The sequence below is a fragment of the Acomys minous genome (genome assembly GCF_964271855.1).
Source record: "Acomys minous genome assembly, chromosome: 1".
Classification (NCBI taxonomy): domain Eukaryota; kingdom Metazoa; phylum Chordata; class Mammalia; order Rodentia; family Muridae; genus Acomys; species Acomys minous.
Window position 1 is genome coordinate 17,693,508 of NC_140483.1, and position 12,725 is coordinate 17,706,232.

Here is a 12,725-nt window from a genome sequence, read left to right on the forward strand (position 1 = left end):
GTGGGTGTGCATACAATTCTTAATTTTTTACATTTATTTACTTTGCCTGTGTCCATGTGAGTATATGTGAGTGTGTGTGTGAGTGTGTGTGAGTGTGTGTGTGTGTGTGTGTGTGTGTGTGTTACATGTGCATGTGTCACAGTGCCCCTGTGGCGGTCAGAGGACAACCTGCAGGAATTGGTTCACTCCTCCCACTCTGTGGGCTCCCAGGGATCGTCCTGGATCATCTAGTTTGTCAGAAAGCAGCAGCCTTGCTGGCCGAGCCATCTCTCCAGCCCCATATCCTTCCATAAATCATACCACAGTTTAATTACTCCCTTTGAGGATACTCAGGCTTTGATACCATTACAAATAATGCCACAGAAGCATTCTTTGTGCATGCTTTCCTATGCGCACATATGAGCTTTTCTTCATAGGAAACGATAATGCATAAATTAAATATTAACAGAAAGTGCTGCACCACCCTGCAAAGTAGCCGTGCTAATTTCATAGTGCTCCTAGCCCAGCATGAAACGTGTTTAGTTAATCTTGGCCTCACTGGAATCAGCCATCATTAATCTTCACCAGCCCAAAAGATTAGGTTTTTCTTAGCTTGAATTTCCTTAAATACAAGTTGAGTGAATAACTCCTCATATACTGACTCCTCTCTTACAGTTCCTTTTCCTTTCTCACAGTGCAACTAGACAGCTTGCCATGTTTTATTTCAAAACTACTTACATATATACTGTACTATTAGTTATACATAGCAAGTATTTTCCCAATCTTTGCTATAATATGAAATATTTTATTTTAAGTAAATTTAAATTAATCAATTAAAATTATTTTATAGTACTGGGAACCAAGCCCTGGGCCTTAGATCACTGTCACCCTACTGTGATACATACCCAACCTCATGTTCTGTAAGACAGGACATTGCTATGTAGTTTGAGTTGGCTTAGAGTCCTCTGCTTTAGCCTGAGCTGTCACCATAGGTATGGGCTACCATGCTCAGTGCCTATGTGTTAATTTTTTTAATAGATCAAGGGAATAATTTTTTTTTTCTGTTTTTGACTTTCACTTTAGCATGTCATGCTTAGGACACAAGTACAAGGCTACCAGTTTACCTCCAATACTTACATAATTTTAATCACATTTGTCTCTTTATATATAATTCAATTTTGTAAAGTACAGTTCTATTCTTTTTTTTCAAATACAAAGAAAAATTTAATTTCTCTTAGCTACTGCTTTCCAAATTATAAATAGGCATGATAATACCTGACTCAGAAAAATGCTTTTTTTTGTTTTTGTTTTTTTGTTTTTTGAGACAGAGTTTCTCTGTTTAGCCTTGGCTGTCCTGGACTCACAGTGTAGACCAGGCTGGCCTCGAACTCACAGCTATCCACCTGCCTCTGCCTCCCAAGTGCTGGGATTAAAGGTGTGCGCCACCACAAAGGAGACTGGCTTGTTTTTATTTTTATTTATTTATTTTTTTATTTCCAATTGCTTAGCTCAGACTTTGTCAAATAACAAACATTCACTATATATTATTTGGGTATGAAAAATATTACATATATATGTTTGCTTTATTGAATATATATAAAAGCTTTAATAACAATTAATAATATATTTGACACAATCAAGACCACCACTGCTGATCAAGTACCAGTCATCTCGACTGGCATTAATTATGTGTCCAAGTCAGTCACAGAGCCATAGCCTCCTTACACCCGGTGAAGTACGGAGGCGTTGGTATTTAGTGCCTACATATATCTCAGCAGGAGAGTGCTGAACATATGCAAAGCACTGTATAGCTATCATCTCAACTATTATTCAGAATACCTAGTGTCATTTTAAAAGTGAGAAAACAGAGGCCGAGAAAGGTTAACTAGCTTTAGTGAAATTACACAGCAAAACAGCAGAAGGACTAGAGCATACATCCAAGGCAGTCTGCTCCAAAACCCAGTGCTCCTGGTCACAAGGTTAAGCAGCATTGGTAAAAACCCGACAAAGGAGCAGATTTCCCCCAAGTAGCAGAGTAGTCCATTTAGAGCAATGAAGCAAAGTGTCTATAGGTCAAGACACAAAGCAAGATCTGTCTGCCTTTAGTGATCGTAGTCACTGCATGTCTGCACACCAAATCTGACTCCAGGATCTCAGACTGGTAAGCAATCACATGACAAGCAGCATGACGGCTGAGTGTCCACCCAGGACCAGGTGCTCGGACAGGACCCAGAGCGGAAACAACGCACAAAACATCAGTGATGCTTTCAAGTGGATGTGATGTATTCTAAAACTACGCAAGAAAGCTTGAAGGCAACTGAGGACCAAGTGGGCGGGGCTCAGTGAGGGAATAATTCCGCAACGGATGCTGTTTGTGCTTTTGCAATGAGCAGAGCAGACAGAGGAGGGAGAAGAGTAACGAACACAGGAAAGAAAGCACAGACAGCAGAGCAGCACTGAATCCTATAATAACCAATAACTTTCTATTTCTAATGAATGAAACTCTACAGAAAAAAAGACTTCCCCCGGGGGAGTGAAACTTGATCAAGAGATGTACAGAGAGGATGGTGGCACTTCAGCCTTGGTGAGAACTTGGACAAAAGCTCTTTTAGAATCGCTCCCAACTTAGCCTTCATCTGCCAGTGCCCTGACAACTGTATCCTCCTCCCACTAAATCATAATTTCCTTTGCAACAGGTACATGAAGAAGATGTGCTGAATGCCCATTCTGCCTAAACCACACAGGAAATCCAAGATACGGTGCAATCCAGGGAGTTCACATCACTCAGCTTTATGAAGGATAGCGTGAAGGCTAGGGTCACTGCCCTGGGTGACCCGTGAAGCTTTTCTATTTCACTTCTCTTACTTCAAGTGAGATTTGAACTAAGAAATAAAATGAGTTGTTCAGTGACACGGTTACCCACAGCTGGCAGACCAGACCAAAGCCATTCTTTCTTCACGGAAGCTACAGCGAAGGAAGCATCTAAAATCTGCATGTGACTTAGCATGAGATGAAAGGGCACAATGCCCCTTAGAGACACAGTACCCTCCACTGGCAAGGGCTCCGGACGCGACGCGTGGTGCATACTTACTTAGTCAGTGTCTCAATGGTCTGGATGTGCACGTTGCTGTGGGTCTGGGAAAGAACAGCCTCATGCTGAGCACATTTCAAGCAGAGGCCACCCACACGGCTGGACGCGTTAGCAGCGAGGAGAGACTCTTTATGCTTCAGTCTTTCCTTAAGATCCTCACAGTTCTTCTGATATTCAACTAACTCTTTCCTAAAAAGAAAGTGAAAAGATTCTAGGCTAAGTCCAGGAAAAGCATAGCACTTTCAAATGAAGCCACAGAGAGAACTGTTAGTGCCACTTTTGGTATTAACCAGAGGGACAAAAGGAAAGAGACACTTGACACATGATATCTCAGGAAATTTTATCACAACCTTGAATCATGGGAGTGCTTGCTTCATTTTTTTTAGTACTACATATGAAGTGATGTCAAGTACTTTTCATTTGGAGAACCCTTGTAGCTCTACCTCAAGAAGCCCGTGTGTTTGCTGTATCTGGGAATGGATAGGTTCACCTCACCTCAGAAGCATCAGCTGAGATTCCAGAAGGTCACTCTTCGCCTCGTATGTGAGTTTCAGCCTGTCCTGTGGAACAGGGCAGAAAAGCACATTTTTGCCATGTCTTGTTTTAATTAAAAAAAAAAATTCTAAATATTAACTCAAGTTTTTTTTCTCTTACCCAGCAGGAAATCAAGGCTACAGGGACATTTACACTAGCTTACTCTAACTCTGCTGTCATGATTATCAGGTGAATATCAATAAAGAACCTCTAGTTCCCAAACTAGTGACCGCCTACAACTTTTATTTTCATTCAAAATTGTACATATCGGGTCTTACCCTTAAAAGGGTGACTTTGCAGAAAGTTGATTGTCACTTAGTAGGTTCATGGTGGTAAAGCTGAAACCTTATCGGAATCCCCATTGTAAGTGAAGCATGCCTGGCCTGCCATATACACATATACTCGATGGGAAAGGCTAAGAGTTTAATGCCTACCATGGAAACCCAAATGGCCACCCATCTGAAAGCTGACTCTGTACACAATCTATCATTTAACAAGCACTTTTTAGGTATCTACACAAGGTACCTTAAACCTCAGCAAGAGCTTACTCTTGCAAGGAACAGAAAGGCACTGTGATAAACAGGGGGGAAAGAGAATTAAAGATGCAAAGCTTCCTAATCCAGCCAAAAGAAATACATTAGGCTTCCTAGAGCATAAGTCAAGGCTTGAAGGGTGATTTCTAGGACAGGATCTAAAGACACCATGTCTTTGGGCATCCTTGATTTGGAGAACCTGGAAACAGCCAAGTATGGTGGGATACTCTCTCTATACTGCACTCCAGAGGTGCATGCAGGAAGATTGCACGTTCTAAGGCCAGAATCTAGGCCAGCCTGGGATAGAGCAGGCAGGCTCCAGGGCATCCTGGGCTATAGCTGAGCAGTGCAGTGCTTTGTCTAGCTGTGCATGGATCATGATTTGATTCCTAGCATCTCAAAGGGAAAAAAAAAAACCTAATGAAAATCAAGGATGCCTTAAGTAACTGGACTTGTATACAGTCTCACGAGGATGGGGGAAATGGCATTATAAGGATATCAATTCCCAAAAATCATATACATTAAAAAGGCAATTTAAATAAAGCTCCTCAATATATTTGGAAATGCAAAAGGCCAAAATAATAGAGATACAATTTTGGAAAAAGAATAACATTCCAGAAGACATGGTCTACCTGATTCAGGCTGTAATAATCAGGACAGCTTGGTGTGAGCACAATGGGACAGAAGCAGAGCCGCTCCTAAGCTAGGGGAAAGGCACACTGACGTGGGGAGGCTTCCCAGGAGTGTGCTCGCCGTACAGTGTGTGAAGGTGTGGGGTTGAACCCTCAAAACCACAAAAACAAAATGCAAAAACTAAACCATGAGGGCAAAAGACCTCCTTTTCAGTAAATAGAGCTCTGATGTATTGATAAACACATGAGAAAAATAAAATGTGATCTGTGTGCTTCACGTCACATGCCAAGATGAAGTCCAGGCAGACTGTCTGACTAAATGGAAAAGGCACAGACATACTCTCCAGAAAACACTTTAGGATAACATCCTGCGTTTAGGTAAAATGAGACTTTTTAAAGACACAGAAAGCACTATACAATTGATAAGCAATGAAATCTTTGTAACCAAAGCAAGCAATTAGCTATCAGAAGAATTAAAAAGTAAGCCACTAGTCAGGCATGGTGGCTCATGCCTTTAATCTCAGCACTCGGGAAGTAGAGGCAGGTGGATTCCTATGAGTTTGAGGCCAGCCTGGTCTACAGAGAGAGTACAGGACAGCTAGGGCTCTGTATAACAGGGAAAACTTGTCTCAAAAAAAAAAAAAAAACACAAAAACAAAACATGCCATTTAGTGAGACTTCAACCTTACTTTAAGTAGTAAAATCTGTGTGTGTGTGTGTGTGTGTGTGTGTGTGTGTGTGTAAGGCCTTGTACCTGAATACATAAGAACTTCCCTAAATCAACATATCAAGTCACTGTAACAGAATAAGGACCAGAGCACTCTAGGGCAGGAGGTTTGCCATAAGTTCAAGGATAGCCTGGGGTACATAGTGAGTTCCAGACTAACTTAGGCTACATAGCCAGACCTCGTATGAAATAAACAAACACATAAAAAACAAACACCCCAAGCAAATGCACACAGATTTATCAGAAAAACACCAACAGCATTTAAAGAAGGTTGTGGAACATCAGGAAACTCTTGTGCCACCAACAGCATTTAAAGAAGGTTGTGGAACATCGGGAAACTCTTGTGCCACTGGCTGCTGGGGTAAACTAGTAAGGAATGACTGGAAAGACAGTCACTGATATGTAGGTTGACCATGGATGTAGCCCAAGACCAAGAATGTGTGAGGTGAACGCCCACAGGCATAATGCATGTTCCCTGCAGCAACACTCACACCAACACCCAAGCTAAAAGAGAACAGTCAGCACTAGATAAGCTAATTGTGTGCAGTCATGCAGTGGGCCTCAGTGAAAACAGACACGCTTCCGCTACGTGCAGTAACACGGGGAGATCTAGAAATGCAGTGGTGGGAATGACAGATAAATTGTTGGGACACACACGTAATCCCAGCACTTGAGACGTAGCGGCAGGACTGAGTTCAAAGGCAGATGTGGCACCACAGTGAGTTCAGGGCCACCCGGGGCTATATGAGGCCCTGTCTCTAAAAGCCAAACCAAATTTGGAAGAGAAAGGGGGTGGAGGAGATGGAGAGAGAGAAAGAAGGAGAGGGAATGGGGCGAGATGAAAGAATACATACCGCTGTAAGAGTCCAACTATACGACATTTTTTTAATTGACAAGATTCAAGTAGAATGTTTAGTAATGTGTTTGTGAAAGTCAGGACGGTGATTAGCTACAGAACGAAAAGTCAGTGGATGGCAGGGGCACGGAAAAGACTGTGGCGTACAAGAACTACTGAAAAAAAAAAACGATTCAGAAGATAATTTTGTGAGTGCTCTTTAAGAGATAAATCACTGGGCTGTAAACCTTTGAGTACTTTAATGAATGTACATTATGTTGTTCAATAGGGATGTTAAGGAAGAGCCTGTTGAACTGGTACAAATGGTTTCACTGCTATGAGACAGATAGATCACTTGCAACCTTAAAATGAGCAGGCTGAACGCACTGCCAGGTGTCATAGGGGAATGCGAGACAATGACTGCAGATATGAATATATTCAACTTTCTGGGAAAGTTGGGGAACCAAGGTGGTAGGGTCATGAACAGGATAAACTGAAAAGAAAAATCTTTGAGAAACCAGACACTGTATTTACATTTAAGAAGGTTATAAACAACTGCCTTAAATGCACCCAAAGAGCAAGGAGAGGCACAGCCAAAGAACTAGAGAAAGCTGGCGAAGTTCAAAAAGGAACCAAGAATAACTGTAGAACAGAAAAAAATTCAGAAACTGACATGACAAGTCCACTGGAGGGGTTCAAGAGTGATGTGAGCAGGCAGAACAGAGCACTGGTGAGCTGGAGGGCGGGGGGAAATGACGAGCTCCAAGGAGCAAAGGTGAGGAACGACTGTGTAAGCCAACAACTCTACTTCCTGGTGTAAACCCAAGAGAATAAAATGAGATGCATAAGAGAAAACGCCCCACACTCACCAGCTCTAACTTCCATTTTTCAGCATCACCAGAGGATGCAGTTTTGCCAGTTTCGGCATCGCCATGAGAAAATGGTCTCTTTGCAGCTTCATCCACCCTAGAATCTTCTCCTGTCTTAATCCAGGAATTCTGCATATTTCCCTAAAATAAAATGCACCATTAGTTGCAGCTGGCATTCAACATTAACTAAGCATGCAGACTATAAATGGAAGCAAGTCTCCCACTCATGAGGAAAGCATGCATGCTGAAGCTGGAAGTCAGAGCTCTCTGCATGCTCCTGCTACTAGGGTTATGCTGCACAATGGGAGTCCAGGGCAAGTGCCCACATGTGCAGGGAAGAACCTGAACATCCACAGAGAAGCCAGGATGCCTGTGTATGTAGTCAACATTCTCCTCAGAAAGCAGACACTCTACAAACTGATAACTCACTCTCAGTCTTTTATTTTCCATATTCCAGAGAGGCTAATAGTCATAGTGGAAAAAAATGTTAGACATGTTTTATGTACTTTATGAATTGTTAAAGATCACAAGGATAGAGTGTGAGGATTTGAACCCTAGGAATCTGGCTGCAGTATTTATGCTCCTGCCATTTTCTGAGTGATAAGACCATATTTTGATATGATATTTGGTATGAGCTCATAGCTCCTGCTACAGGAATTCCTAAGACCTACATAGCCATAAGTGATGAGGGCTTTTTAGGCTAATAAGATGACTTGGGTTTCTCATGGCTTCAGGAAGGGGGCAGGGTTTACCAGAAACCTTATTAAAAGACTGGAACTCTTAGCATCCTTCTTCTCTGGAGATGAGAGACTGGAGACTGGCTTGCCAGTGGCTGATGGTTTGTTTGGTCACTAGCAAACTATTTAATCGCCCATGGCTATGTAAGGAGCCTTCCTAAAATCCCAAATGATGGGGCTTTGAATAATTTCTGGATTGGTGAACACATCAGTGTGCAAAGAGGGTAGCACACTTCGGTTCCGTGGAAACAAGCTCTTGTACTTAGGAACATCCTAGATCTCGCACCCCATAGCTTTCCATCTCCTTGATCGGCTGGGGTCCTTATAATGTCCTTTAAAATAAGCCAGCAAGAACAGGAAAAAGCATCTCACCAATTGTTATGAGTTGTTAAAACAGACTGGCAAGTGTGAAGAAAGAAGCCGGGAAACCCTCAATTTGTAGCCAAGACAGACAGAATTCTCAGCCACACGCAGATCTATTACTTGTGATTGAACTCTAAAATAGGTCAGCTTATTGGAGCAAGCCCTTGCCCTGTGGACCCGCTTCCTACACTGGGCTGCTAGAATACGAACACAATCAAACCATTAGATGCCTAATTGCAGAAGCAAAAGAAACCCAAGCAATGTATGTTGGAACTCTGATGAACAGAGAAAAACAAGTGTTTTACCCCATCATACCCTAAACCAGCATGCACCCCATCTTTCCAAAAGCAAATTTTCTTTAGGAAAAATGGTAATAGAGTGGGGGTGTATCTCAGTCATAGAGCCCTTGGCTAGCACAAGGAAGGCCCTGGGTGTCAGGAACTCAAAAAGGAGCGTTGGGGGACAGGATAAACAGCCGTCAGAAGCAAACAGAAACAGCTACTACCATGCAGGAGGAGAAATGCACATCACCACAGAATTAAAGGTAAGGCAAACACTGAAATATATACCCAGTGCCATACAAGTCTGTAGATGGCCACCCACGCTCTAGAGCAGTGCTGATAATCTATTCCATTGTCTTGCACACTCAGTTTAATGCAAGCATGTGTGCAGTGCCTACTGTGTTCAGACAGACTGCAGACTCATGATTTAAAATATTATTATTTAGAAATAAGTGCTTCAAACTCTAGTGCCCCATATTTGACCATGTCCCTTGGATGGGGAGGCCTGGTGGCACTCAGAGGAAGGATAATAGGTCACCAAGAAGAGACTCGATACCCTATGAGCATATACAGGGGGAGGAAGTCCCCCTCAGTCACAGACATAGGGGAAGGGAGTAGGGGGGGAAGCTGAGGAAGGGAGGAATGGGAGGATACAAGGGATGGGCTAACAATTGAGATGTCATATGAATAAATTAATAAAAATTAAAAAATAGAAATAAGTGCATGTTTTCTACAGATAGCTTTTAAGAACTTGACTAGTAGTTAACAAATACTTTTAAATCTTTAAAATCATTGAAAAACTCTTTTTTTGTCAGAAACATAGTAACAAAAATGACTCAGAAACATTCTACTTAAAAAATCTTATTCTAGATATTTGAATAAGTGCCAAAACCTCTAATAAGTAACATATTTGATTATTATTAGACTTTTTAACTACAGAGAAAGCTTTCCTGAAGGGGAATTTCATGAGAATTTAAGAAATATTTTAAAGATGAATGATGTAAAATCTGAATAATTTTAGTTTAAAAAACCATCAGCATTCTTCTATAATATTTACATCATCAACTAGGCCAGAAATTCCAAGTCTTGTTGGCTAGCCTGCAAATGCAGAGATAACACTAAGAAACAGAAAAGACTCTCTCCTCTCTGGGAGAAACATTTCTACAACATAGCTTGATTCAATACGAGCATCTCTTACTAATATATGCATGCAAGATGCATAATATGAGGTTAGGTAAATGGGTTCAAGGAGTCAGACAGTCTGCTCCAGTCCTTGCTTTACCACTTTATAGCTCTGTGACAGTGTACCAGTTAATTAGGATTCTTAACTACTACATCTTTCAACTTTCTCCTCTGAAAAATACAAACAATAACACCTGCTTTGTATGGCTATTGTGAAACTGAAATAATATAAGATAAATAATAGGCTTGTTACAGTGCCTGATACAAACCTATGCCATCATGACAAATGATAGTTATTACTACAGAATTCCAGTTATGTACATAAGAGGACATTGGGACACTGGGAAATCTATGTTTAGATTAACCAACAGCATTGCTGAGACTTAGTGTGAGTATCTGAATCACTGAAAAAGCCTATATTCTTGCCCGAGAAAGATAATATTCCTAGCTTACCCACATAATGAATAAAACAATAAATTCTATTCATATTAATTCCAACATAGTAAGAAGTATGCATTGGTGAAACATCTGTTTACCTACCCTGGGAGGAAGCAGGGAACAACTGTTCTGCAACAGTGGATGCCACAGAAGGCTAACAGGGCCAGCTGGCATACCTTCATCAGTCATTTCAGTCCTTGCATCAGTTTTCACTTCTCTGGAACCCTGACTATTCTGTGACTCTGACTGTAGCTTTCTTTTGGCAAATACCTTTTTTGCTCAGGCTGCAAGACAGATGTGCTGTGACCATCATTTCCTTCCCCATACACTGTTCACTTCTCCTGGCCTCTTACTCACTTGTCTGTCTGACTTCCTCTCTCACTTCACTTCCTCTTCTCCCACTTGGGGTCCCAGACCGGGATGACTGACTCACTGCTAAGTAATTATAAGAGAAGCACAAGACTGCATTCTTTAAATGAGCTATTCCCAAGGACTTTTTATACGGTGATACCTTTTAAATTTTGACATTAAAATTATAAGCACTAAGATAAAAATTTTAATCACCACTCTTAGTAATTATATAAAGATTCAACATAATTATATATCAAGGGGTAAGTAACTTGTCACAAATGTAAATATAAGCACAGGAAAACAAAGTAGACACAAATCATCAGCCCACTGATGAGTTTTCAAAGTCAACACATCAGGTGCTTCTCACCAGCGAATTCTCACACACACACACACACACACACACACACACACACGCACACACACACATCTCAGGACCCAGAAAGCTGGATCAGGCTAGGGGAAGAGAGCTTCCAAACCAAAATCAGAGGATACATAAGGACATCATCAAGACTCTCACATGCTCTTCTTCCCAGAGCTGATTTACAAATGACACCTAAGTCAAGAAACAGCAATGTCCATGACAAAGTAAGCTGCAACCAGCAAACATCGAGACTCTTCCATGGAGGGTGGAATTTGTCTCACAAAGAACAGGCTAGGATTAGTTGTGCCCCATGGTGAAAGTGTGAAAAAAACACTTTTAATATAAAAGTATCCTTGATAAGTAATGAGAAAATACTAAATCTAAACATAATTCCAAGAACTTTGTGTCACAGACTCTAAAGACCATCTGATCCACTCGTCAAAGTTTGAGCCTAGGGTCACAGAGAAACTTGAAGCTTATATTCCTAGGATCCAACCAGACCAGAAATATGTTGGTGACTCTTGGGGAATGAAACCCAGGAACTCCCACTGTAGACCCTGAAGAAGGTAAAGTGTCTCAATCCATCAATAAAGGAAATAACTACCCATAAGGTTCAGCCATGCCAGGCTGATTGACTACTTAGTAAGTGCCATGAGAAAGCAAAACTTACAGACACAGAACAGGCTCCAAGTCTCAGACCCTCAGGCCAGTGCTCTTGCTATCACACAGTGCTGCTCATCTGACTAAGATGGAGAAAGTCAACAGATCTGGATAAGGTTCTGACCCATTTCTAGATTCAGTACAGTTCCTCCTGTGTGACATACGTTGTGCTTATAAGTTCCTCTTTCCATATGGAAAAGGCATGAGTGCATGCTCAGAGAAGAAACTGGGGGCCTCCAGGCACATGTTCTGTCACACACAAATCTGGGCATGGCACTTTCACTTAACTTCAAGGAGAGATGGACCACGTATGTCTAAACTGTGCATCAATGGCCATGTGAGCTGCAGAATAGCTGTGAATGTAATGTAGCCCAACATAAGATCATCAACTTACTTAAAATGCTATGTTTTTTTGTTTGTTTGTGGGTTTTTTCTTTGTAACTCAATTTCACAGTCCTTGAGCATTTGAGCATATTGATAGATGACAATATTATATCAAAAGGTTGGACATAGTTGAAAAGCTGGGAGAAAGAGTAGGAGGAAACAGTCAAAATAAAAGATCACGGTTATAAGCGCCACTCACAGATGCATCCAGAAGTGTTTGCTCCCGCAGCGTCTCCTCCTGTCTTTGAGATTTCAGCTCTTGGTGGAGCCTTTCATTCTCAAGTACAACTACTTGCACCCTATTTTTCATCCCAGACAATTCATCCTATAAAAAGCAGAAATCAACGTACATTAAGGCATTTTAAGCAATATTTATATTAATTAGTATGGAACCCAACATGAAATAAATTATGGAAGGCCTATACCACCAAATTCTTGGCATACAATTATATTAAGGCAATAAAGGAAACCCACCATTATGGAACACTACCTAATATTGGGTTACTTAATGGGCAGTTGGAGGCCTAGTGGTGGCCATATCACAAATGGGTTCTTTTTCTGGAAGTTTGTTTCTTCAAAGAATCAAAACCTAGAGAAAAGTCTTATTTAAAATGGTTATCTAAGACCTTTTTCTAGTGAGGCCGACTGATGAAAAGTCAGATGTCAATAATGTTTGTTAAATACTAAATGTTAATGGTTAAATGCCAATAATGTGTGAGGATTAGACGGAAGGTGAGAGAGGCAAAGGCAGAAATACGCAGTGCCTAT

General features: G+C 41.2%; 1 protein-coding gene across 6 annotated transcripts in view; it reads right to left on the minus strand.

Annotated features, from left to right (window-relative positions):
- SDCCAG8 (SHH signaling and ciliogenesis regulator SDCCAG8) overlaps positions 1–12,725 on the minus strand; it is a 204,073-nt gene that overhangs the window by 174,857 nt on the left and 16,491 nt on the right. For all 6 annotated transcript variants that reach the window (XR_014774790.1, XR_014774791.1, XR_014774792.1 and 3 more), the window contains exons 5-8: positions 12,157–12,282; positions 7,201–7,341; positions 3,566–3,630; positions 3,071–3,259 (exon numbers count right to left, since the gene is read on the minus strand). Coding sequence is in view for 2 of the 6 variants with exons in the window: in XM_084758220.1 (XP_084614346.1) it covers positions 3,071–3,259; positions 3,566–3,630; positions 7,201–7,341; positions 12,157–12,282 (521 nt within the window). In the remaining 4 variants the exon portion in view is untranslated. The remainder of the gene's footprint in view (positions 1–3,070; positions 3,260–3,565; positions 3,631–7,200; positions 7,342–12,156; positions 12,283–12,725) is intronic.